The 24337-nt window shown below is 37.8% G+C and overlaps 1 protein-coding gene across 2 annotated transcripts in view; it reads right to left on the minus strand.

Annotated features, from left to right (window-relative positions):
* Nucleotides 1-1529: 1529 nt before the first annotated feature.
* PRMT3 (protein arginine methyltransferase 3) overlaps nucleotides 1530-24337 on the minus strand; it is a 67636-nt gene continuing 44828 nt past the window's right edge. Inside the window, exons 14-17 of one of the 2 annotated variants that reach the window (XM_065683420.1) lie at nucleotides 12639-12689; nucleotides 12352-12439; nucleotides 11196-11250; nucleotides 1530-2205 (exon numbers count right to left, since the gene is read on the minus strand). In XM_065683420.1, the coding sequence (XP_065539492.1) occupies nucleotides 2046-2205; nucleotides 11196-11250; nucleotides 12352-12439; nucleotides 12639-12689 (354 nt within the window). In that variant the 3' untranslated portion in view covers nucleotides 1530-2045. The remainder of the gene's footprint in view (nucleotides 2206-11195; nucleotides 11251-12351; nucleotides 12440-12638; nucleotides 12690-24337) is intronic. The other variant, XM_065683419.1, reaches the window with a different exon arrangement.

Consider the following 24337-nt stretch of genomic DNA (forward strand, 5'->3'; position numbering starts at 1 on the left):
ATCCTCTCTTCCGATGCAGTTGGGGGTGGGGGGGGGGGGGGCTTAATTTTATTTTTTTTACAAAATAAAAGCTAGCATTTACCATTTTCTTTTACACATTTTCAACCTTTTTTCCATTTTCTGCCCTCTTACTGAAGGCTATACAAAAATCTGTAGAACCACTGAAAAACTGAAGTTAGAAAGGACCTCGACAAGACCATCTAGCCCAAGACCAGTAAGTCAGAGCATTAGTGACACTAAACATACATGAAGCTCCCGCAGTCAACTACACATCAGATGATCAAAATCAGATGCAGATTCTTCCAGCTTTTGGCTGTTATAGTACTGAGAACACCATAAGAGAACTTCATTTTGTCAATATGCTGCGATTCCACAGGCAAAGACAAAATTATCAGTCCATCCCCTAGCCTGCATATTTACTGTCCAATAATGATAACTCCATCACAAACTCCATTTATCAGCCCAATGGTAACTGCTGCCACTTCATCTGCAAGGTCAATTTTTATAGAGTTGAACAGTCTGAGTTTCAAGATAACCACACTCAAGCATTTTAACAACTGAAGATGCTCAATGTATCTTCAAAAGGAATAGATGTCACTGAGAGAGAAAAATGTTAGCAGACCACCGAGCCTTAAACACATCATCTCTATCACTGTGTTCCTATAAGCTACATATGGGAGTTGAGCTCTTGAGTATCTAGGTGTTAACCAGGACATTTAAGCATCTATAGGTAATTCAACAGTTTTCACTCAGGAAAGAATCTCCACCTCACCTCCCAGAGCAAGGAAATTATTTGGATGCAAATGAGGAAGCCACATGTTTATACAAGGGAGGATAAAAGCAGTGTAAGATGAAATACAAATCCACAACTCTTTTCAGGTAAAAAGACAGTAGCACTGTAGCAATTGTCACTTCCTGTTCAATTTTCACTTCACTGTATGAAATTAAGTGCTTTGCAGAAGAATTTCAGCTTTCAGAATACAAGGTTCCACTTTTCTGTCAAATTGGCATTACTATGGCTAACACTCCTCTTTAGCTAGGCAAAAAAGTATTCCACCTCATTATACAATATACAATTAGCTGACCTTTGTTGAGCAGATTTCCTTCTCAACTTCACCCTTCAAAAAAGGCCCTAACATAATTTTAACAGCAGTTCAGAGATCACTAGTGAAATGCTGTCATTTCTGCTTCTTGAAATGACTTTTGAAACCACTTTTCACACAAATATACAATACAAGCACATAAAACTGCACAGTGTTACACTTATTTCCAACTCTTCTGCAGTTTCAAATGTGGAAACATCACAACACATGCATCAATCCTTGGTTGTTCTTAGACTGTTTTCTGTAAGCAGCTAAACAAAATCCACCATTTCAGCAACTCCTTCATACTACTTATCCTAAAGCTGCTAAAATACACATTTTCATGCTCTGGTAGGCTAGTACATAAAAAACTGTAGCCACAAATAAATGAGCCATTAGTGGAGAGAGAGAATTTCCAATTACAAAGAAAACAAGGAAACTGGCAACTGCATTATACAACATACTCGGTTCATTTATTTAGATAAATGTAACTGAACAGTGATACAACTTTTTAATTATAGAAGTCTAATAAAAATAAAGTCTCTGTTGCTGCAATCCTGCAGTTGGAATTCCACACTTATTCTCACTGGGACCTTCTGGCTACTGTTGAGGTGCACTGGCACCTCAACTTAGGTTCTTCTGAAAAATAAATCACAAAAGGAATTTGCCAGCTGGAGAGAAACGAATACTGAGAGATTGTATTTCTTATTCCTCACAGCAAGACTTTAATCCGATTTTTCTCACCTAGTAGACTCACGTAACCAAAATCATCTTTCTTGCCTTCCCCACATCATGTGAAACACAGCAGAATCTGATTCTGTAGTCAGTCTCCACATCCACATTGGATGCAAAAGCATCCAGACATTTCTCCCTCCATTCTAGATAAGCTTTGCGTATTCTTGTGTGTGTGTATACATACGCAAACCCTAGAGTTTGTAATTATGGGATATTTAGAAACAGTTATCAACAAGTAACTCTAACATTTAAATTTAACATTGATATGAACATAATTTTCACTGAAGGCTGTAGGTCTGCTGTGTGTCCTTCATGGAGAGGGTTATAAAGAGGGACCGTGGATCCTTTCTGTTCTTGCGGACTGTTATTTTTCCTCTCAGGGCTTCTCCTGCAGAAGTGAAAAGGAAATATTTAGGCTATGCTTACATTACTGAACCATGCACAGCAACAGTAAAGATGCATTACATTCCCTTATGTTGCATGAGACACTGTTCCCAATTAATTAGAATTAAACTAGTCTGTAAAGGTTTCCTTGATGTTTTCTAAGCTCTAAGCAATGGTCCTGACAGCAAACATAAGTCTAACTAACTGCAGTTAAATCTGGTGAGGTGCTGAGTTACATCCCATGCTTTACTTCTCAGATGACACACCCAAAGAACTGATACACCAGTTACTTTATTTGTGACTGGGGAAAACCTCTGTATTCCTTGGGTACATTAACCTCTCTTCGAATCTGGTTGTGCTGGATCTGCACATCACTACGCACCATGTCTGGGCACACACACTCAGCTGGACAGGTACTAAAGGCTGTTGTACTATTTCCCTCCACCCTCTAAGCTTCAAATATCAACTAATTTTCTCATGAAATGACACATATCTTTAAGTTGTTCAAATTAGATTTCCACCCATGAAATAAGCAAATTAGCAATAATAAAACAGTAAAAAAAAAAAAAAAAGGAGAAATTGCTACTCCGTGATACTTAATACTGCACTACTCCTTTGCTGAGCTCCCTAATTTAAAGGGATCACTACTACTGAGTAAAACTAAGTAACCACAAAAGCCTATTCCACTTCCTATTGCAAATGGCATGTGGTTTATATTTGCACTGCTTTTTGAGTTCTAATTAGGTGATTTTTTTATTTGGCAGGAAACATTAACACAAATCTTCAGAGCATTTCAAGTATACACATTGCTAGGGTTCCATCCCTAACGCAGCTACAGTTCCACAGCTCATCAAATTCTCCTACATTTATCCTTTACATAATTCAAAGGTCCAAAATACATGAGGAGAAAAATCAAACCTGCCATGTTGGCTTAAGAGAACTTGAGTATAATCCCTAAGAAATGTTTTACTTTTCACACAGAAGACAGGAGACTTATTTGTGGATCTCTAAGTCCAATTTCCTGAACTAGCAGTATATTTTTATTGTCATACAAAAATATTCAATGGAGAAGATGTGAAAAGCCTTTATAGCTATGCAACCTTCTGCAACTTTATACAGGACTAAACAAAGGGGTAAATAACCTATTTCTCCACAGGCACAGCAGTTACTAACTTCTCTCTCCCCCTGCATCTAAAAATCCTTATAAGAAGAAGATAGCAGAAAACTAGATTTACAGATATTAGGAGCTCCAGGAACTGATTCATGCTATATAAATTTAAGGCAAACTTGCAAGTTTGCATCTGTCATATAAAAGTGACACAAACTGAAATCCATTATCAATTCCAACTAGTCATAGGGTTTACTATTTGCCTATTTGAAAACCTGATCTTAAAAGCAGTTCTGAGAGACCAAGTTTTCAACAAGGTTCTTGATTTCCAGATACTGAAGGAGCTACCTGAATTAACAATATTCATATTTTTGCATATTAAGCACAAGTTTACTGAGAAGACAGAACAGGAGGACATTAAAGAGAATTTAGGGGTTATTTTCAGCTTTCATCTGCTTCCCCCAACCCCCTTTTCCCACTGGGTTCGAATTTCGTAAATTTCCTAAACCATCTACAACTGACATTTGGGCTACATCTTCCTCACTAAATACTGGAGAAAGGTTAATATATTTCAAAAACGTGTGAATATAAATCTAGCACCTGAAGATTTCAGCTTCAAGTCTCTGGTTTCACGGAAAAACAATCAAAAAGGTAAAGAAATAGAAGCAAACTGCAGACTTATATGCAAATTTCTTTGATACAGACATACACGACAATGTATTAATATCATGTATGCGTGAAAAGATTATTTTTTAAACATTTATATACATGGCAATTTCAAGTACACACGTGTCAAGAATGGCTTCCTGATTTTAGAATCTAGACTAAAAGCTTGAAAGAGAAGCTATCAACACCCCTTTAAAGTAGAAATGACTAGATTTGCATGGGTTTTGAACTACCTAAATACAGTACATTGCGCATCAGAGATGGCTTCAGGGGATACAACCAACAGCATCAAGATTTTCAAGTATCTGAAACGATGTGCCCCAGCAAGAGACTAACTCTGAAGTTGAAGGACTTTCACCTTCTGTAACACATTGGAGGACTACAAGAAATGGGATAATTTCTTCAATGGCCTTTAGTCAGATACTCAGGTCACTTACAGCTCAAATTTTTACGCAACTTCCATGTCATTGCAAAAACTCTGGAATAACAAATTTGGTTCCTATAGCCTGGCTCTGGTGTGATGATCAGCATGCACATAGCATTCTTTCAATCTTTAGGAAACAACACACTCTGGAAATAATCTAATATCTGAAGGAAAAAAACCCATAAATACAGATGTTGCCTCATATTGCAAGGAAATATTACCTATAAAGGCTTTTCAGTCTTGTTTTTAATGAGCTTACCAAGTGGTATCTCTTATTTTCACAATGCTTTTGTGAAGATTGCTGCTTGTAGTTACTAGAGAAAAATAATCTCAATTTATTTTCAGTCCTTAATAAGAACCTGCACATTAAGTTATATTTGTAAATATGTAGGAAGCCCACTGCTGAGACTTTTCATACCATCTTTTTAAACCCACAAGAATTACATTTCAACAGATGATTTTACTAAACACATTATAGAAGGACATGATCTCCATCTATAGTTCTAAGTTCTCTGCTACTCTTCCCTTACGCCTCCCTTGCCTCAGTCATCTCTGTCCTTTACACCAGCCACATCCACTGTTACTACTTTTCTAGCTCACTGGATCCAAAGTATTTCCAAGCTGTTCATTACTTACCATGATTTTAAAAACCACTGTTATGTTCTGTTGAAAAGCTGAAACTTTTTCAATATCCTTATTGCAAAAATGAAAGCAAACAGCAATTTGTAAACTTGCTGGTTTCAAATTCTCTACGAATTTTAGAATTCTCAATCTACCACAACTCTCAGTTGCACCCACAAACAGTAAACTGACAGATTATAAATAACAAATGCAGGACTTTATGTCATAGGCTGAAGTATAAACATCAAAGAAAACTTTTCAACAAAAATAGCTGGTAAGAATACTGTATAAAAGAAAAAAAATACATTTTCTTTGATAATTTTTTTTCCTCATAATTTAACCATTAGCTGGAGATCCGCTTCAATTCCTGTACAGCTTGATTATTTGGACACAATAGATGGCATAAGAATGCAATTTGCAAAGCATTGCAAAAATGGTTTCACAGATTATTTAAACAGAGATTTGACAGATAGAAGGACAAGGTATGGAAAAAAGGGCATTATAGCTTCTGTGTAGCTGGGAAGTTTAACCTAGTTTGAACATACAGATTTTCAGAACTGTTACAAAAAGTACTATTTGACCTATTTTAGCATCCTATGATAATAATTTCTAAATGTTTATTTTTTTTAAATGTTAGTTCAGTAAGACTAAAGAGCTTCTGAGAACTAAAATTCCATTATTTAAATTAATCCATACTTCAATCGTAGCATTTAAAACATTAACAATAAATGAAGTAAAAGTCTAATTGCAGAAATTATAGTTGACTTTATAGAACAGAACCCTCAGATCCTGTTTGCAACGGCCGCGAATGCAACAAAGCATTCCATTTTTTCTCTTTTTTTTTTCCTGGAACCACATTAACTCTGCCTTTCTAAACCACCTTTTCTGAGGGCTGAAGCAAACAACAGCAGTGCAACCAAGACACAGAAAGGCAGCTCAGAACAATTAATCAATGTCGCTTAGACAGAAAATGACTGATGTTTTTTCACCACTGCTGTCCTGTGAGCTGCCTGGAGGAAGCTGGCGCTGGGACTCAGCTGCATCACCTTGCTCTTATCACGCTCAGTTGAATGCAAGTAAACCACACATTGCCACTGCAGTCTGATTAGGACAAAACTGAATCAATTACAATCCCCTTCCTGCATTTTGATTATCCCTTGGGGAGACCTGAAATTTGTCCCCAGAAAAAGACAAAAGGGTTCAGCAGAAGTGTTGCTCAAGCTTTCTAGCACAGGAAAAAATGCATCTCTGTGTCTGTACTGACCCACTGCAAATACTGCATGGCTGATGACATGCTCTACAGTACACCCTATACAACTGCTCTGGACAATATAGTTTATTTTGGTTCCTTTACCATCAGTAAAACTGTAAGCAACTGCACCTTTCACTGATGTTTGCGCAATACGCAGGGCAAGCCTGCAGTCTGTGAGCTAAGACACCTCTCACTGCAAGACCCCTATCACTACGATGCTGTTTAGGCCAAACTAAGCATACTTTTTCAGTCTATAACTTGATTCATCTGGAAGGATTTGACCAAACCCAAAGATTTCATGAAGTCTCCTTGCACACATATCCACAATGTCTACTTAAAGCTCAAAATGACCCATGGCAACAAACTTGAAATGTGAAGAACTACCCTGCCTTTCCTCCCTCTTTGATTATGAAAAGGACTGAAAGAGCTAATGGAGGCCAGCATTCAAGGTCTTTCAAGGTTTCCTTCTTTTCCTGTGGAAGAGCTTTATGAAGCTGAGACAAGTAATAACATAGTACTCAAAGCTTTCTTTATTCTGAACCCTGCTGAAATTTAAGAACCTTATAAAAGATCTAACTGGAATTATTCCCAAGGGACCTGCCAGAAAACTGCAGTGGATTTGGGGCTAAAGACACCTTAACTTCTGAACTACTGGTAAGAAATACCTTTACAGATCCCTCAGAATGTATTGTGATAGTCTTACATGCCTTCAGTTACACATCAGTAAGCTCTGACACCGCTCTTTACAATAAGGTTGTCCTCATTTGAGGCTGACAATTTAAACACTATCTATTTTTCCACTCTAGTTTAGACTAACTGGACCCCCTAACTTTATGCAACACTGAGGTCCAGCATGCAACTGAAAAAAATCCCAAGTCTCAAAAGCGTTACTCTGGAAGAGTTGGCTCAAAAGTAGTTTCCCTATACCATCTACTGAAAAAGAAAAATGAAAGATAGAAATCATCTGTGGTGGGATCATGGGCATTTCCCTTAAACTCAATAGTTTATCCTTAATCCTCCCATTCATCTTCTTAAACTATAAGCACCTGCAGCTGTACGCAGGTTGCCACCTTCCTATTTGGCTACTTCTTACTGAATCCCCAACACAATGAAATCCAATGAACAGATTCCTTATGGAGCTGTAATCACTGCCTTTTGGTACTATCCATCTGATACGTGACATCCTTCTTCCATTGGCTGCCTACTTTTATAAATTAGGCATATCTCTGTCAGCTCCCTACTGTTGCATCACTCTTCACCCTCTTTGAAACTATGTTGGGGTTCTACCTTTACCTTTCATGCTCTGAGTATTGGCACGTTTCAACACCCCAAGACAAACTCTGAATTAGGCTGCTGCAAAGTCTATAGAGCCAGTCGAGTAAGGTAGGAGAGCTACCTAAGATAATGTGCACACACTGCAAATAAGTAAGATTCCCAGCGTAGCTCAGGTAGAAATAGCTGCCACAGGGAACGGTGAAGGCCAGATACATATTCCTCCATGTATAGCTGCAGCAGCCCAGCTCACTCACCTAGAACTAATCTTAATTCACTACTTTTTGTAGTAGAGATCCTAAACCGTATAGTCTTGTTCCAATCTTTCTCTCTGCAGTTGTGACAGAATTCTGACAAAACTAGATTGTTGCTGCTGTACGATTGCAGAACTTGCAGAGGGGGCACAGAGATAGGCACAAGAAGTTCTCTTGTCAGATACAGAACCTCTTTTATCTTTCAATGCAATAGAACAGCCATGGGAAGAGATTCTCTCAATTTAGTGTTGTTTCTGAAAAGTCAGCAGGATGATTTTAAGCAGCAGATTTCAAGAGACGCACTTTAAAACATAGAAGATGTAGTGTGATCTCAAAATCCAAGTTTTAACAATTATTAGATTTTAAAATTGAGCATCACTTTCAGAGGTGTCATTTGTAAGTAAACAAGTGACGGCATTTTATAGACACCATGTCACAGCTGTAGACAGGCAAAACAGATGCTAAAATCTCAATCTGGAAACAAATTACCCAACTGGGATGCACAATACTGAAGTATTTCAGTATAAGATCAAAACATTCAGACAGATTAATTGTGCTAGTGTTGTTATCCTACTTTTAACAATGCTTTCTAGGTAGACAAATTAACATTTTACAGTTTGTAAATTCACAAACAGCTCAATTAGGGAGACTGGGGAGTTAAAAGATAATCAAGGATTTTACAGGGGCTTAGTCATGTGAGCGCTACTTCAGTTTTGCTGTGCTAGCACCTTTTAGCACCATAGAAAATCAAATCAAGGTTTTATATCCACTGCAAGGCAGTATCAAGAACACAAAATGCTGGTTTACTGCTAATAGAATCTGCTTACATAAAGATCTGGGTTTTAACTTAATTCATTGTTACTGAAAAGATTCTGTGGGCCCTTTAAAATGATTTCAGAAAGCATTTCATTTATTCAGTAAATGCTTGAGACTATCAAATGAGAATGCCGTTCTATATATAGTTTTTCATCTATCTAACTTAGCAGGAATATTTCAACAAACAACAAAAGGAAAATACATGTTTGGATCATTAATAAGAAAAAGATACTGCTTTGGCATCTCAGTTTCAATTTTCAAAATAAAGACATATTCAAGCTATTAAAAGGGCTGCTTAAGTAAAGTCTTGTGCTCTGTAGAAAGTCTACAATACAAGACTCATGTTTCAGAAAACAATTTTTCTGGCAATAAAATATCACCTCCCTTCCTTCTCCGGTTTCTTCATTTTTACTGCTTGCTAAGCAGTTAGAACATATCCAACATGCTGATGCTATTTTGTTCCACTTCACTGTACACCAGCTTCAAGTCTCTCTTCCATGAGAAGGAAAACCAGTTTTGCAGAATACATGAGTAGAAAGTGACTATCTCCTCCTCCCCCTCCAAAATCTAAACCAAACCAACAGAAATTATCCATAAAAACATATATATATGTTTTAATACACAAATATATAAATTTTAATATAGAAACCTGTCTACCATAGCTGGGTATCAAGCTGATATTCAGTGGCAAATTAAGAAGTATTAATTAGGTGAAACTTCTCATTGCCTCTCTCCAGATCTTTGGACCTAGATTAAATCTTTCCTATTGCAACCCAAAGAATTTGCAAACACTGCACATCCAGTGCAGGCTGTGGCGGGAACGGTAAAGGAGGGAGGAAAACTTGCAAATCCCATCCTTTGCCTTCTAACAGCTTCATTTTATTGTTAGAGAACAAAACATTCACTCTTTTTTATGGCTGAGAAAACAGATCTATTTTTACAAGAAGTAACCTGGCATCAAGCAGCTGAGAAAATTAGCTAGTTCACACTGCAGAATAAAACCATTTTGACATGCATAAAGGAGCCAGGTTTGGATATCTGTAAGCTCAACCTCTTCTACAGAGCAAATCCAATCAGCGCTTTAGCACCACGTCAGGCATATCGCCAAAAGCTATAAAGCATCTGATAGAGACTTTTAAGTCAGCCTTACTATTTTACTCAGAATTAGAAATACAAGGGAACAATTTTTCTTTACCGGGGAAAAAGACAGGGTCATGTCTGAAGGATGTTTTCAAGATAACATTTCAAATGCATTTCATAGCACCAAATTCCTCTTTCACAACCCATTAAAATACTGAAAACAAGTGCCACCATGGGCACACCAGTCAGATTACTGCAAGGGCAATGTCAAATTACCCAGATGAATATTTAAGTCACTACTTTTACAAAGAAAAAAAAATGGGAAAAATGGAACATGGGGAAATCTGTACTTATAGTAACATGTCTTGAGGAAAAAAAGATTTTTGGAACCATGAAGGAGAAGGATCAAAGTCTGAGAGAATGTTTTTTTAGTGTTCACCTACATTAAGAAACATTGCTATGTAAGTATCAATAAACACCTACTGCCCTGATGGGTTTGTGTCATCCGTGAACAATAAATACCCCACAAAGGATTACAAAGGAAAAGGAAATTACATTGAGAGTTTCTCTCAGAACCTTCTCTAACACTGGAAACAACAGAGAATCCTAGATTAAAGTGGCAATTTTACATAACATATAGAAACAGACAGAATGGGTAAAAGCATGGAAAGGGGAAATTTAATGATGAAGAGGAGACAGAATAAAAAAGAAACAGCTGTAACAATTTGTTACAGGGATAATGTTAGGAAATACGAGCTAATAAAGTAAGGAAGGGGTTACAGCAAAAGTGATCTTGAAGGTCAACTAGGTTGTGTTCACTGCTTCAAAGCACATAGTTTCTGCAGTTGTCTTCAGAAAGTCACTGCACCTAGACTAGAATTCTCGAGCCAGGCACACCTTCCAGTCATTTCACACGTTTGGCAGATGTCAAACGATCTAGGTAATATTAAATAATGTGCATATTCTAACAAATGTCATTGCACTTACTTCACACTCTATGATGTTGAAATTTAATGAGTTGCAGCAAGGAGGCCTTAGCCAGCCTTGTCTAGAAAGAGAAGCTGAACAGAACACAAGCCAAGTACAAATGCACCAATGCATATGTACCAAGAAGTGACAAAACCTAAGAATAGGCAAATAAAACTTATTTAAGGACATAAAGCCAAAGCATGAAGGAGAGAAATTATTTGTCAGATAACACTGACCATAGTGCCTTTAGGAAAGAAGTTCCTGCTCAAAAGTTGTCATGGCTGATGGCTGGAAGACTTAAACGTAAAAGCAATGTAAATGAACGCAGATGCTGCTTTCATATTCATAATTAGGGTCTGGTAAGAGAGAGAATATTCCAGCTACATCAATATTTCTCTATAGCTTCTCTAAGCCTCTTGACCTCATCTTTTTTTTAACATCCACATAAATTTTTGTGGACTTTTCCCCAATTTATCCAAGCTATTTATCAACTGTTCAGGCCAGGGCCAGGTGTTACCATGAGTTTGTTAACCAACCAGCAGAAATGAGCCTCATTTCTGAGGTTCCTCTCCCTTGGTCCTGACAGTCTGTGAAGAAAAATGGTCTTCAAAGACAACAAATTCACCATCAAGTAAGAGTTCAATGATGGTGAGTAAATACTTAGTGGTTAAGTGAAAAAGGTAAGAAATAATAAAATCATAAAAATGTAACTATTTAATCATCTTTGATTAAAAAAACCCCAAACATATAAAAAACAGACTGGGAGGGTCTGAAAGAAAGTGCAGTTCTACAGGAACAAGAGGGCAAGACTTGTAATTCGTGACTAGTTTTATGTTCATCCTCTTGCATGACTATCCCATGACAGTCATGGACATAATTCTGCCTATAAATCAAGGAATATTTGACTACTTGCAAAGAAATGTATTTTCAAGACTTACCAAACAGAACTAACTGAAATCACTAATAAGCACCATTTCAGTCTTCAAAACCTCGCTTGAACCATTTATCATCTGATTTTGGGTTATCCCTGATGACAACTAAAGCCTTTTCACATGTATCAAATTCAAGGTGAAACTTATAACACTAGTACTTATCAATTTTATCTGAATTTACAGTGTATCAAAATAGCATCTTCCATATTTCAATGGATTAAGTTCATGGCTGTTTCAAGTTCATGATCTTTGAAACTATTTCCAATTTACAGAGCAATCCCCACAATGCCAGCTACAACATCCACACATATATTCACAATTCATTTAAAAAATATAGCATAGTTCAGGAGGGCTACAAAAAAACTTATGCCATCACTTGACAAATGTGATACTTCAGAACATTACTTCTGTTAAAATTAAGAGAATGTTAATAGCATTGTTCTGGTCTTAAATTCTAGAGCCTCATAAATGCTTTGATACAGAAGTTCTCACCAAAATTACAGCATGAAGCTACGCAAGACAGATGCCGACTTACAATACACTTATGAAGATATTAATATGTATTTTTAACATTAATTTTGCACAGATAGGTATTTCCCAGTGGTCTGCAGACATAGAAAAATTCTTTAGAGCAGCTGAAAGATTTACTTTTTTTTTTTTACATTTATGTCATTTTTAAAGTATTTTAGATTTCAATTTAATGATAACAACAGTACAACACAACCATTGCTGCACCAGAACTGCACTTAAATATACCTTTTTCTACAGGAATTGGTTTCTCCAGGAGAAAAACTGTCTGTTTCCAGTGTGTTTTGGTACACTGGGGACCAGTTGAAAACAAGACCTGCAACGAAAGAGTTCAAGAGCTTGATTAAGAACAGCATTTTTGATATCACACAACATCAATCAATTACCAAACATGCATGCAAATGAAGTGTTTGCTACAGCAAGAGACTCCCTGCCAAACACCTTGAGGCAGAATAAAATACAAACCCACCCTCATCTCCCAAAGACACTTAAAATGCACAACCCCAAATACTCACCTTATTTTGACAGTTCTTCTCAAAAAAGATATCAAAATACCCAGAAATTGCCTATAAAAAGAAGTAAATAGAATCATAAAATGCAAATATAATAAAGGAATAGTAGTGACACTTCAGAAAAATTCTATTGATATATACATTTATTGGGATTTCTGTTCCTTTTCATGCCTTCACTAAGAGAAACAAGATTAGATTTATGCTAGAAATCCTAAGTAAAAAAAATTAAAAATCAGTCATTGCACATTTGTCGTACTTGAGAATATTCAGCCCACTGAAAATGCTCTTTATTACATACCAACTTTTAGTCTGAGTTTCCACAAGAACCCACACACTAACTGCAACTAGAATTTCACAGAACACAGACTTTCAGACATGCAGACCCCAAAAAATGCATCAAATTCCATCCCTGTCCCCTACAGCTACCACAGCCATCACTAAATTAACACACAGCACGAGGGATTCTGCATGACATGCTCACTCTTTGCATAGCTAAACACTATTTTGCATAAAAACTCCCTGTGAACTGAGGCAGAGCATGAACAGGCAGGGAATATTTCTCCTTCCTCTACTACACACACAGATAAGACAAAAGATTCCCAAATACTTCACGCTGGCCTTTCCAGCATTTGGCAGTTTCTAATAGTAACTCTCCATAGGATTCCTTGGAACACTTCTTCTGTCCCTCCTGCCATCCCACTCCTAAGCTCAAAAAGAACCTCTCTCTTCAAGTACATAGCTCATTAGAGGAAGAAGAAGAGAAAGAGGCACAAAATGCCTGCACACAAAACAGGGTATCAACAGTATTAGTTATGCAGTCTTTTAATACTAGCCTGTTTTTTTGACAGAAAAGCCTTACGAGTTCCAGAAATTCAAAGAACTCAAAAATGAGTTCTTTAATGCTACTAAAAGGTATTTCTATGCCACAGCTTCACCTCTGAAATCCTGTCTGTGCTCACCTTTATTTGCTTTCCACTGTCTCCTATGAAAAACAAATCAGACCAAGGCAGTTATGTTTTTCTATTATGTCAGCCTTAAGGAATGACCTAGAATAGAGCTTTTGAGTAACTTAACTACAGCAGCTGGGGACTTCATCCCAGTGACAGCAGGAAGGGACCTTCTGCACACCACCCATAGTATGTTCAAACAAGGTATGTACCAACTCCATGATGGCAAGCCTGTTGCATGAAAACTAACTGCAAACAACTGATTATAACCTTCCTCTCACAGCATTAATATTTTTCTCCTACTCCAGGAAATCAGTCGTTCTCAAGGGTTACAAAAGACAGTTTCTGGAGCATGGCCTTCATACCCACTCAGAGACAGACTATGAAAGGAAAACAAAAAGTCAAATATGCTTACAGATCCAGGTAAACTGAATGGCACAAGGCTTTATCATTATGAAATACGTAAACCGAATGACAGCTAAACCATTCTGGTATTTTTCCTCTCTGGTCTAAATCCAGAACAGATTTCACCAACATGGTGGAGAACAGTATGCTAAAGCACCTGGGTTTGCTTTTCAGCTAAGGGCACTCCAGAGAAGCCTGGCAAGTTCCAAATTCTGATGTGGGCAAATATTCTTAAAAGTAAGAAGCAAGGAGACACTAAGGGAGCTTCATGACAAATGAGCACCAGATGGTGGAAACGGTGACTCTTCCATCCCTATCACTCATTGAGTTCTAACACTCAATGCTGAGAAACTCATTGCCAAGTGAATCACAGCCTTGTCTCTAATACGCCTTTTTGGGTAAAGATTGACAAGGTTTTGACAAAGTTTTATTGACCCATCAGACTGCTTTTATCAAGGCACAATCTTTTCTGGATATCAGCCAGAGATCTAAGTCATACAAATATTTTTCAGTCATCAGGTCAATACAGTTGATATGCTTACAAATAAGACCTAGGATATGACTACAGGAGAAAGGAGAACAAGGTGGCAACAACAAAAACACAGTAATAATGGAGAGGAAAAAAACTGGCTTCCAGAGAAAGCAAGGCAATCAAGCTACATTTTGAACGGAAAGCTAAAAGCTCCATGCAGACACACCATAGCTAAGGTGGATGTTTTTATCTATATATTTGGTAGAAGAAGTAACAACAACACACTGAGAAAACATCCTCACATTGGCATTTTTATTTTGGGAGGATGAGGTTCAGACTGGAAAGAAACTGTGGGTACAAGGAAAGAAACTGCCCCCTGCTATCTGCTGCCTCTTGTGCTCAGGAAACAAGATTTGTGCAACTTCTGTAAATGACTAGGATAAATATCTACCTTATTTCATATATAATCAATGGTTTCCCTAACAGAAACAAGCTGAAACACTGAATTTTGACTATCTAAATCAAGAGGTAGTAAACGGTAATTATTAAACATCACAAAGACTACCACATGCAGAGCTTCAGGGGTTACAGATTTCAAGTGACTACAGAGAATAGGAGTTCTACACTATTCCATTAAATTCTTTTTCTTACATTCTAAAATGGATGGATGTCCTTCAGTATAGATACTGAAACAATTATTGAGCCAAAAAAAAAAAAAGCAGACAAATATTCCAACAAAACAAGTTCCACAAGTCCAAAAGGATAAACTTTTGTGAATAGCTTCAATCACACCAAAACCAAAACACACACTCTGGTGAGCTATGTCAACAGGCAGCCCCAGTCCTGCATAGCTGAATAGAAAGTATATGCTTACAGTTAAATACATCCAGGGGAGAGTTTGAAAGATGTTTTGAAAACTCTTACGAGCACATACTGCAATTTCAAAATGTAATGGGTATCTTTACTAATAGATTTTCGAACCGGTTTTGAAACAACTAATAAAAACAAAACACACACATGGCTTGACCGTTTTTTCTTTGCAAAATTGGTTTCAACTATGTAATTTGTTTTTAATAAACATTTTAAGGCAACCTGCCATAATTTACCAATGCTGCATTTAATATCCAGATAGAAATCTCTTCCATGTGTTTCACATCTTTGGGAAAACAAGACTAAACTGTAAAATTTGTTCAATTATGGCAGCTATTCCACAAGCCAATTACAGCTGAGGAAATCTAGAAAGTGAAACTGCACAGATCCTGTTGCTTACGCTGTAAAACAAGAAACCAAACCAAAAGTTTAAACATGCTATTAAACAGAAGTACAGTTATTTGCCTTCACCTACGTAACAAACATAAGCTCAAGTGTATCCTAAAGCCTTCCGGTAACTTCAGCCTAAATTAACTGCCTTCTTCCTTTCCTCTTCTTGATTTTACATGGAAGATTTCAGTGACATGGTTTAGTGGTGCCCTTGGCAGTCCTGGGCTAATGGTTAGACTTGACAATCTTAAAGGTCTTTTCTAATCTAGTTGATTCCAGAATGCATATGTTCCCCTACCAATAACGTAACCCTTAAAAAGGCATTCAACCAAATTATGCATTATTGTCATGAGTATATTCCATTTTATTTAATTTAACAATTCATTCCACCCACTCCAATACATCTGTGTATGAAACTGATGGTTCAAATAAAAGTTTAATGAAAAGAAAAAGGCTGGTGGTCTTCAATGCTAAAATACAGGGGGGCATGAAGGATCCCAGTGTAGCTCTAAGACCTTTCTGTAGAAAGCAAGCATGTAAGGAAGGAACCCAAGCGGAAGGGAGGCCTCAAATTTACACAATCTAGAAAACCTCAGTCTAAAGAGGAGGTAGGTCTATGTCAAAGAGCAACCTTTTTCTTTACCCAATTTTATGATTTCTTCATACCAGGAAAGTTGAGAGCTTCTTACAAGCTCCCAAGCTTTGGTTTAAGCAAACCTAGGAATTTAAAGGATAGACCTTTATAGCCTTATTATGATGGTCTGGTTTTATTCATGTAGCACAGACTAAGTACAAACGCTAAAAATTAATGCCTACCACAGTATTTTAAATCCAGGGTGTACCTTTTTTCATTACAGCTCAGTTTTATAGATCTTTTTGTACTTAAACTAGTCTGCTATTCTGGGAGCCACAAAACAACTGATTTTCCAAAAATCAGTCAATGACGCAGAATCTTTAATACAGAAAGAGGTGGGGTTTTTTTGCCACGTCAAAGGATATAGTAAAATCTCTGACACCATTTCCCGGGTCCAGAGAAAAGCAATGAAGCAGAAGGAGGGTCTAGATAAAAGTCTGATGAGGAATGGCTGAGGAAACTGAGGGCGTTTAGTCTGGAGAAGGCTCAGGGGGGACCTTATCGCTCTATACAACTACCTGAAAGGAGCATGGAGCCAGGTGGCTGGTCTCTGCTCCCAAGTAACAAGTGACAGGACAAGAGGAAACAGTCTCAAGCTGTGCCAGGGGAGGTTACGGGCTGGGTATTAGGAACAATTTCTTCACTGAAAGGGTGGTCAGGCATTGGAACAGGCTGCTGAGGGTAGTGGTGGAGTCACCATCCCTGAAAGTGTTTAAGATGTGTAGATGTGGCTCTTAGAATCATTCAGGTTACAAAAGACTTGTCACTGGCGAAGTATTGGGGGATACAAAGCTGCAATACAGTTCCAGTTATTTCTCTTACCAACTTTTTATGAAATGATTTACATAAACATTAAAATTCCTGCTTCTTCATAAAGCAGCAGGAAGTTTTCCTCAAAAGAGCTACTAAAACCTAAAATCTTTGACTGCATTACAGAAGCCTATTTCAATACTCCCAAACAGAACAGCTAAAACCCCCTAAACTAAATCAGCTCCCCACCATTACCCTAAGGTACACTAGTGTAAGCCTTGCACCACTACAGAAATTATCTGGTACCCGACATAAACAGCTTGGGAAAAGAAAAAAAATACCAAACATCTACACATCAATGCTAAAATACCTGATGATACAAAACTAGCTTTAACACTGTGGGTTTGGTTAATATTTTCTTTTGAAGAATTTATAGCTTCCCTTACCCTCTTAGGTTTTTTAATTTTTATTACTTGGTGGTGGTTTTATTCTGAAACCCAGAACACACATCTTTTCTGTTTAAGCACATTCTGGTGAAATAATTTTATGAAAGTGAAGTTCAAAATATTTTCCTTTCACTTCACTTTTGAACACTACCACAAATCGCAGTAGCTGTAACAATCACGCACTTCTATTAAAGATGCAATACTACAAAGAAAGTAATTTCCAATGTTTACAGCTCGAAGGAAGATTAAGTCCTCCCTTCCTCTTGTAAAATTTAACACATGCAGCTAAGCAGTAAAATATAAGGGAAAAAAAAAATCATTTACAAGTGGCAAACTAGAAGCAACCACAGACACAAGCATATTAAAATGGAATATAGGGCTGGCCAGATTTTTATTAAAGGTGGCATCTTCCTTACAAAGAGTCAAACCTAAGAAAAGGAAGAAGCAAACAACGCCCCCATAAATTCTATACGATGCTTTACAACTATTGCTTTAGGTGCCTTTTTTTTTTTTTAAATAAACATTACAATAACAGTTATTTCTTCCACAGCAGTTTTTCTCATCTTTTTGCTCCACTTTGACAGCTCATTTACAACTTCCCCAATGACTCATCAGCAAGAACCTGAGCCTTCTCTGGAAGAATCTTTCAAGTGCCAGTCTCCTGAATACCATGAAGGAGGGAAACAAAAATAATGACTTTTAAAACGGTAATAAATAACTGCAGCTCTAGCCTGACACATGCTCTAGCCTCAAAGGATGTTAAATATTTGGAAACACCATAGAAATATTATCCTTCCTATTCTCCTATAAATTGCCAGGAGAAAAGCAGAGTTATAAGGACAAAAACTTCAGCCCCTGAACAAAGTTTCCATATTTACCCAGGGAACTAAGAGGGTTAAATAAAGAACTAAGGAAATATTTAGGAATAGACGTACATTACAGAGACCGCATACAGGTCAACAAAGAGTTTGCTCAACTAAGAAGAAAATATTTCCAAAATTACAATAGCAGCCGCTAATTTCTACCCGAATTTTGTCAAACCCAGGTTTCGATGAGGAGCTCACAAAGCAGCTTAAGGTCTTTATCCATCACTGAGGGTTTCTAAGGCGTTAATGCAAACATATGAAAACCACCCCTTATAAATGAGGTCCTCCCACAGTAAGATTCGCTTGTCTTTAACATATTTTAATTCCCTCACACACAAATTATCTTGAGCCTATTTTTCCCACCATTTATTCATGTAACATGTACTAAACATATTAAGATCACAAAAAGCTTTAACGTATGTAATAGATGTATATCAGTGCGTATTATTTCAACCCTTCCACTTACAGCCCTTCCTGAAATTGGAAGAGGAGTCTATATTTTATTTCAAATGTATCTGAATACTAAGGGTTTTTTCTGAAGAAAATGTTTGGCTGTATATGCAGTATTTTAACAGGATAAAACAAATGAGACTGCTCGACTCCTTGTGAGAACTCATGAGAACAATCTTACCAATTCACTTAGGAACAAGGAAATTAAAAATTATCACTATCGCTATCACCTACACTGAGTCATTTATCATTCTTGCTCTCCACTAGTATCATGTTCCAACAGTGAGTGGCTACAACAAATAAAATTACCCAGCTGGCCACAGAAGTGGGAGATAATGTGCTTTTGATGGAGTTTATCCAAGCATGGAGATGGAATGTTTGTCATCCATGCAGCAGAGTTGCTGCATTTTTATCCCAGGGAAAAAAAAAAAAAAACCAAACCCTCACTATTAAAACACAATGATTTTTGTTAAAGAGACCAAGCATCTGGAGATCTCTGTAGAGGAGGCTACCAACAACTAAACAGATCAGAAAGACAAATCCTGTGTTCTAACGTGATAAAGTAGTCTTTCATTAAAACAGAAATCAGGCATTTAAGGTGTGTTTAACCATGGTACTCAAAGCCAGATTTCCAATTAACTTACAAAATCTAGTTTCTCACTTAAGGCTGGAATTAAAGACTTGTATCCTAATGCTTACTGGTGGCTCTCAAATGGAAAATTTAGTATTAAGAAATTAAACTGTCTTAACATTTAAGAAAATTCCAACAAGCAAAGATTTTCCTTAGTCAAAATATTTTTCTCCAGTCAACTCAACTTCCTTTTTCCTCCTAAAGGTTTTAATACGTCAGTCACGTCCTCTGGTTCATTATCCTTCTTTCATCCGCTTCCTCCCTCCCACTTTTTATACACATCCACTGCTCTTTGACAACATCTCCTGGGAGCAATGAAGAGATACTGCCATTTTCCTCCCAGGGGATATTGTTATTCAGCTAGGAAAGATCAACCTTGATGGACTCACAGGGGAAATGCTCAGAGACAAAAGAGAAAGTTTGTCAATTGATTTCTACACTGAGGGTAATCACCATTATATTTTATCTCAAAAGCTCACACAGTGATCAAACTCAGAATACAATTAATGGAATATTTTCCTAGCAGCATCTACTAACTGATATTAGCCAGATGTCTCATTAAAATCAGCAGTGACAAACCCTACCTCTTTCTTCGGAAAATGCACTTTTGCAGGCTAATTAAATTTATTTTTGGCCATTATCTTTTTGCAAGACTGAAATCAAGGCAACTTGCCCTAGGAGTGCTTTGAAACAACTTCATATAGATGATTCTGCGCAACCATTTCATGCTTTGAAAACCTTCAGTCTTTGACAGCTAAAATAATGATAAATAAACTTACTGCTAAAAATACTGTTTTGGGATGTACCACAAGAAGAATAAAGAAAAAGTCAGTAGGAAGAACATATACTCTACAAAACCCCTTTACACCCCTTGCCAATAAGTCCTAAGCATGACATAAGGTCACACTAAAAATGTTTATTTTCACTCAATTTTTCCATATTTCTCAGGTTTGTTAGCAATTTTTTTTCTTGAAGACCCATTCAATTGAATACCTAGAAGAAAACCCCTATTTGGAGCATTAATTTTTTTTTCTTTTTTTTAAGGATGACTCAATAAATGCATTACAGGATCATCTGCAATACCCTTAGGATACACCTACAGAGAGACATGAGGCTAATCTGTTATGAAAATGACTTAATTACTTTGCTAGGATAGGCTTTTTTGACCATATAAAAGTATAAGAGTTATTTAAAACATTTTACAGATGGAAGGACAGACAACTCAGGTATGAGTCAATTAACACTATGGTCTTACATTTTGGGAATTGCATAGTTCTTCTGTTTCATGCAAGCTCATTGCTAATTCTAGGCATTTATGTCCTTTGTCCATTTATCTAAAACCAGAAAACAGTTATCCTGTTGCCTTCTGAACTGCATGGTTTTTGAACAAGTTGTACAATTAAATGCCACTATCATGCAACCAGATAATTAGCCAAGAGGTCAGAATAGCAATGACTGTGATACTGATTCGGAGAAAACTCCAGGAACAAACTTGCCAACAAAGTTTTCAATACCTAGGAAGAAGAGAAGAACCTATTTCAGCATTTGCATTATCAATTTTCAGGAAGTAAAAGGTTTGTACTGCAAACAGACAAAACAAAATGGAGAAGGGAAAAATAAAAATCCAAAGATGAGAAAAAGGTGGGTGACAAGGCGTAAAGGTCAGCCTTGAGATTAGGCTACTCTTTCTGTGCTCCTTCCAGACAAGGAACAGGAAAAAACCTCTGTTCCTAACCCTTCCAGGTGAAGCTTTCCTACAGTCTTTCTGAAATCCTCTCAGAAGTGTTCACCAGAACAATTTACAAGTACAGAAATAACGGATGGGAAAAATCAAGAAGAGGTCAACTTCTTTGCTGAGACTAATTTGAAAAGTCAACTGAAAGTCATGGCTCCTTTGTTTTCTAATGCTGCTATCAAAATAGCTTTAGATGCAGCAGCAAAGAAGCACTGGGAGTTAGACTTGATGATTTTTATGGGTCCCTTCCAACTTCAGACATTCTATGATTCTAAAGGAAAAAAATCAAACACCAAAACAAAACAAAATCCCAAAGTGACCGAGGCTAAAAATAAGGTCAGATTTTAGTTATTTAACATCTTACTACAGAAATAAGTGCAGCTTCTCCTGCCTGAGAGATCCTAGTGGTGTTCCAAGCCATAATCAAGGCAAATGTGGTAATGAGTTGGTAAAAAGACTGCATTATGGCTCCGATTCCTGTCAGCTTTTACAACAAACCACGCTATCACCACAGATGTGCAAATGGGCTAATGGGAGGAAGCAACAGACCCCAACATGGCAAATGCTTCCAGAGCTGTCAGCTAAATGTTCAGCTCTTCAACAACTACAGACCAGTCAGTCTCACTTACAGACCAGTCAGTCTCACCTCTGTGCCTGGCAAAATCTTGGAGCAGATTCTCCTGGAAGGCATGCTAAGGCACATGAAAAACAACAAGGTGCTTGGTGACAGCCAGCATGGCTTCACTAAGGGGAAATCCTGCCTGATCAATTTGGTGGCCTTCTATGATGGGGCTACGGAATTGATGGACAGGGGTAGAGCACCTGATGTCATCTACCTGGACTTGTGCAAAGCGTTTGACACTGTCCCACACAACATCCTTGTCTCTAAATTGGAGAGACATCAATTTGATGGATGGACCACTCAATGGATAAACAACTGGCTGGACGGCCGCACACTAAGAGTTGTGTGGTCAATGGCTCAAAGTCCAGCTGGAGACCAGTAACGAGTGGTGTCCCTCGGGGACTGGTGTTGGGACTGGTCTTGTTCAACATCTTTGTCGGTGACATGGACAGTGGGGTTGACTGCGCTCTCCGCAAGTTTACTGATGACACCAAGCTGTGTGGTTCAGTTGATATGCTGGAGGGAAGGGATGTCATCCAGAGGGACCTTGACATGCTTGTGAGGTGGGCTGATGCCAACCTCATGAAGTTTAACCATGCCAAGTGCAAGGTCCTACAGCTGGGTTGGAGCAATCCCAGGCACAGCTACAGGTTGGGCAGAGAAGAGATTCAGAGCAGCCCTGCAGGACTTGGGGGTGTTGGTTGATGAGAAAATGAACATGAGCCAGCTTAAGTGTGCACTCACAGCCCAGAAAGCCAACCGTATCCTGGGCTGCATCAAAAGAAGCGTGACCAGCAGGTTGAAGGAGGTGATCCTGCCCCTCTGCTCTGCTCTTGTGAGACCTCACCTGGAGTATTGTGTGCAGTTCCGGTGTCCTCAACATAAAAAGGACATGGAACTGATGGAACAAGTCCAGAGGAGGGCCACGAGGATGATCAGGGGGCTGGAGCACCTCCCGTATGAAGACAGGCTGAGAAAGTTGGGGCTGTTCAGCCTGGAGAAGAGAAGGCTGCGTGGAGACCTCACAGCAGCCTTCCAGTATTTGAAGGGGGCTTATACGGATGCTGGAGAGGAACTCTTCATTAGGGACTTTAGTGATAGGACAAGGGGTAACGGGTTAAAACTTAAACAGGGGAAGTTTAGATTGGATATAAGGAAGAAGTTCTTTACTGTGAGGGTGGTGAGGCACTGGAATGGGTTTCCCAGGGAAGCTGTGAATGCTCCATCCCTGGCGGTGTTCAAGGCCAGGTTGGACAGAGCCTTGGGTGACATGGTTTAGTGTGAGGTGTCCCTGCCCATGGCAGGGGGATTGGAACTGGATGATCTTAAGGTCCTTTCCAACCCTAACTATTCTATGATTCTGTGATTCTAAGATATTAAGATTCATCTGCAGTTGACAATGATGTGGGAGCTAAGCACCACCACCATGCACCTAAGTTTTCCACTTGCTTGGGTTTGAACAACAGACCACTTAACAGAAGGAGTACTACTCCTGATGGTAACACTTGTCTAAAGTTAGCTTTATTATTGATGGCAACACTAGGAATGAGATAATCAAATCTGTTTTCACACTGTTATGGCACAAAAAGGGCTGAGAAAAATTTTTGGTTGCAAGCTAAAAAAGCCTGATATGTACAAGTATAACATTTCAATTTATTTTTTTTTTAATACTTTGCAAATAAAGCAAAAATATTTTGAAATGTTAATATTTTGAAAAAGGCAAAATCAGCAGAGACATGTATCAAAGCTAGAAGTTTGGGAAATTAAACCATCTGTCTCTTTTTGTGCCAATAGAACAACATAACATGGATGCAAACAAGAAATACATCAAATGTTACTTTCAAAGGACAAATTGGAATCCTAAAGCATCTCCTAAAAATCTCAATATAAATAATGGGCTTTTATTGTTCATTTACTGCAAGGTTAGGCAGCCTGATATGATGGATGAACTGTCAACTCCCAACTAAACTTCTCCAATCCATCAAAGAAGAAGTAGAAATTTCACTCAAAGTGTCAATAAACCTAAATCATGAAGTGCAAAATACTTCACAGAGTTCTGATCATTTTTTAGGACCTGCATTCACTGTGAAATTGCAGAAACATTGTTTTTCCCTCACTCCCCTCTCCTTCTCCCTGCAAGGTGCACATCTTGATTTATAAGTCAATGATACCACAGATTCATAGAACAGAAATGAAGTTTTTGCAAGGGTCTAACGCTAAGGAAAATGATGTTTACAAAAGAAGTTATTTTACTCTACCCAAAACCCAAAAATATGGCCAAGATTTTGTAAAGATTCCTGTTTAACTAACCAGATATTCAAAAGTGGCTGCATTAAGAAAATTAACCCAGGGCTGCAACTGGAGCTTGATCTGCAATCAAAGCTGACCCTGCCCTGAGGAAACTAGAATGATTCCATGACAACTAAAACCAGGAGATACACAGCAGCATGAACTAGTACACAGACCCATTGAAAAACAGGTATT

This window comes from Lathamus discolor, chromosome 6 (genome assembly GCF_037157495.1).
Source record: "Lathamus discolor isolate bLatDis1 chromosome 6, bLatDis1.hap1, whole genome shotgun sequence".
In the NCBI taxonomy this organism is placed as follows: Eukaryota; Metazoa; Chordata; class Aves; order Psittaciformes; family Psittacidae; genus Lathamus; species Lathamus discolor.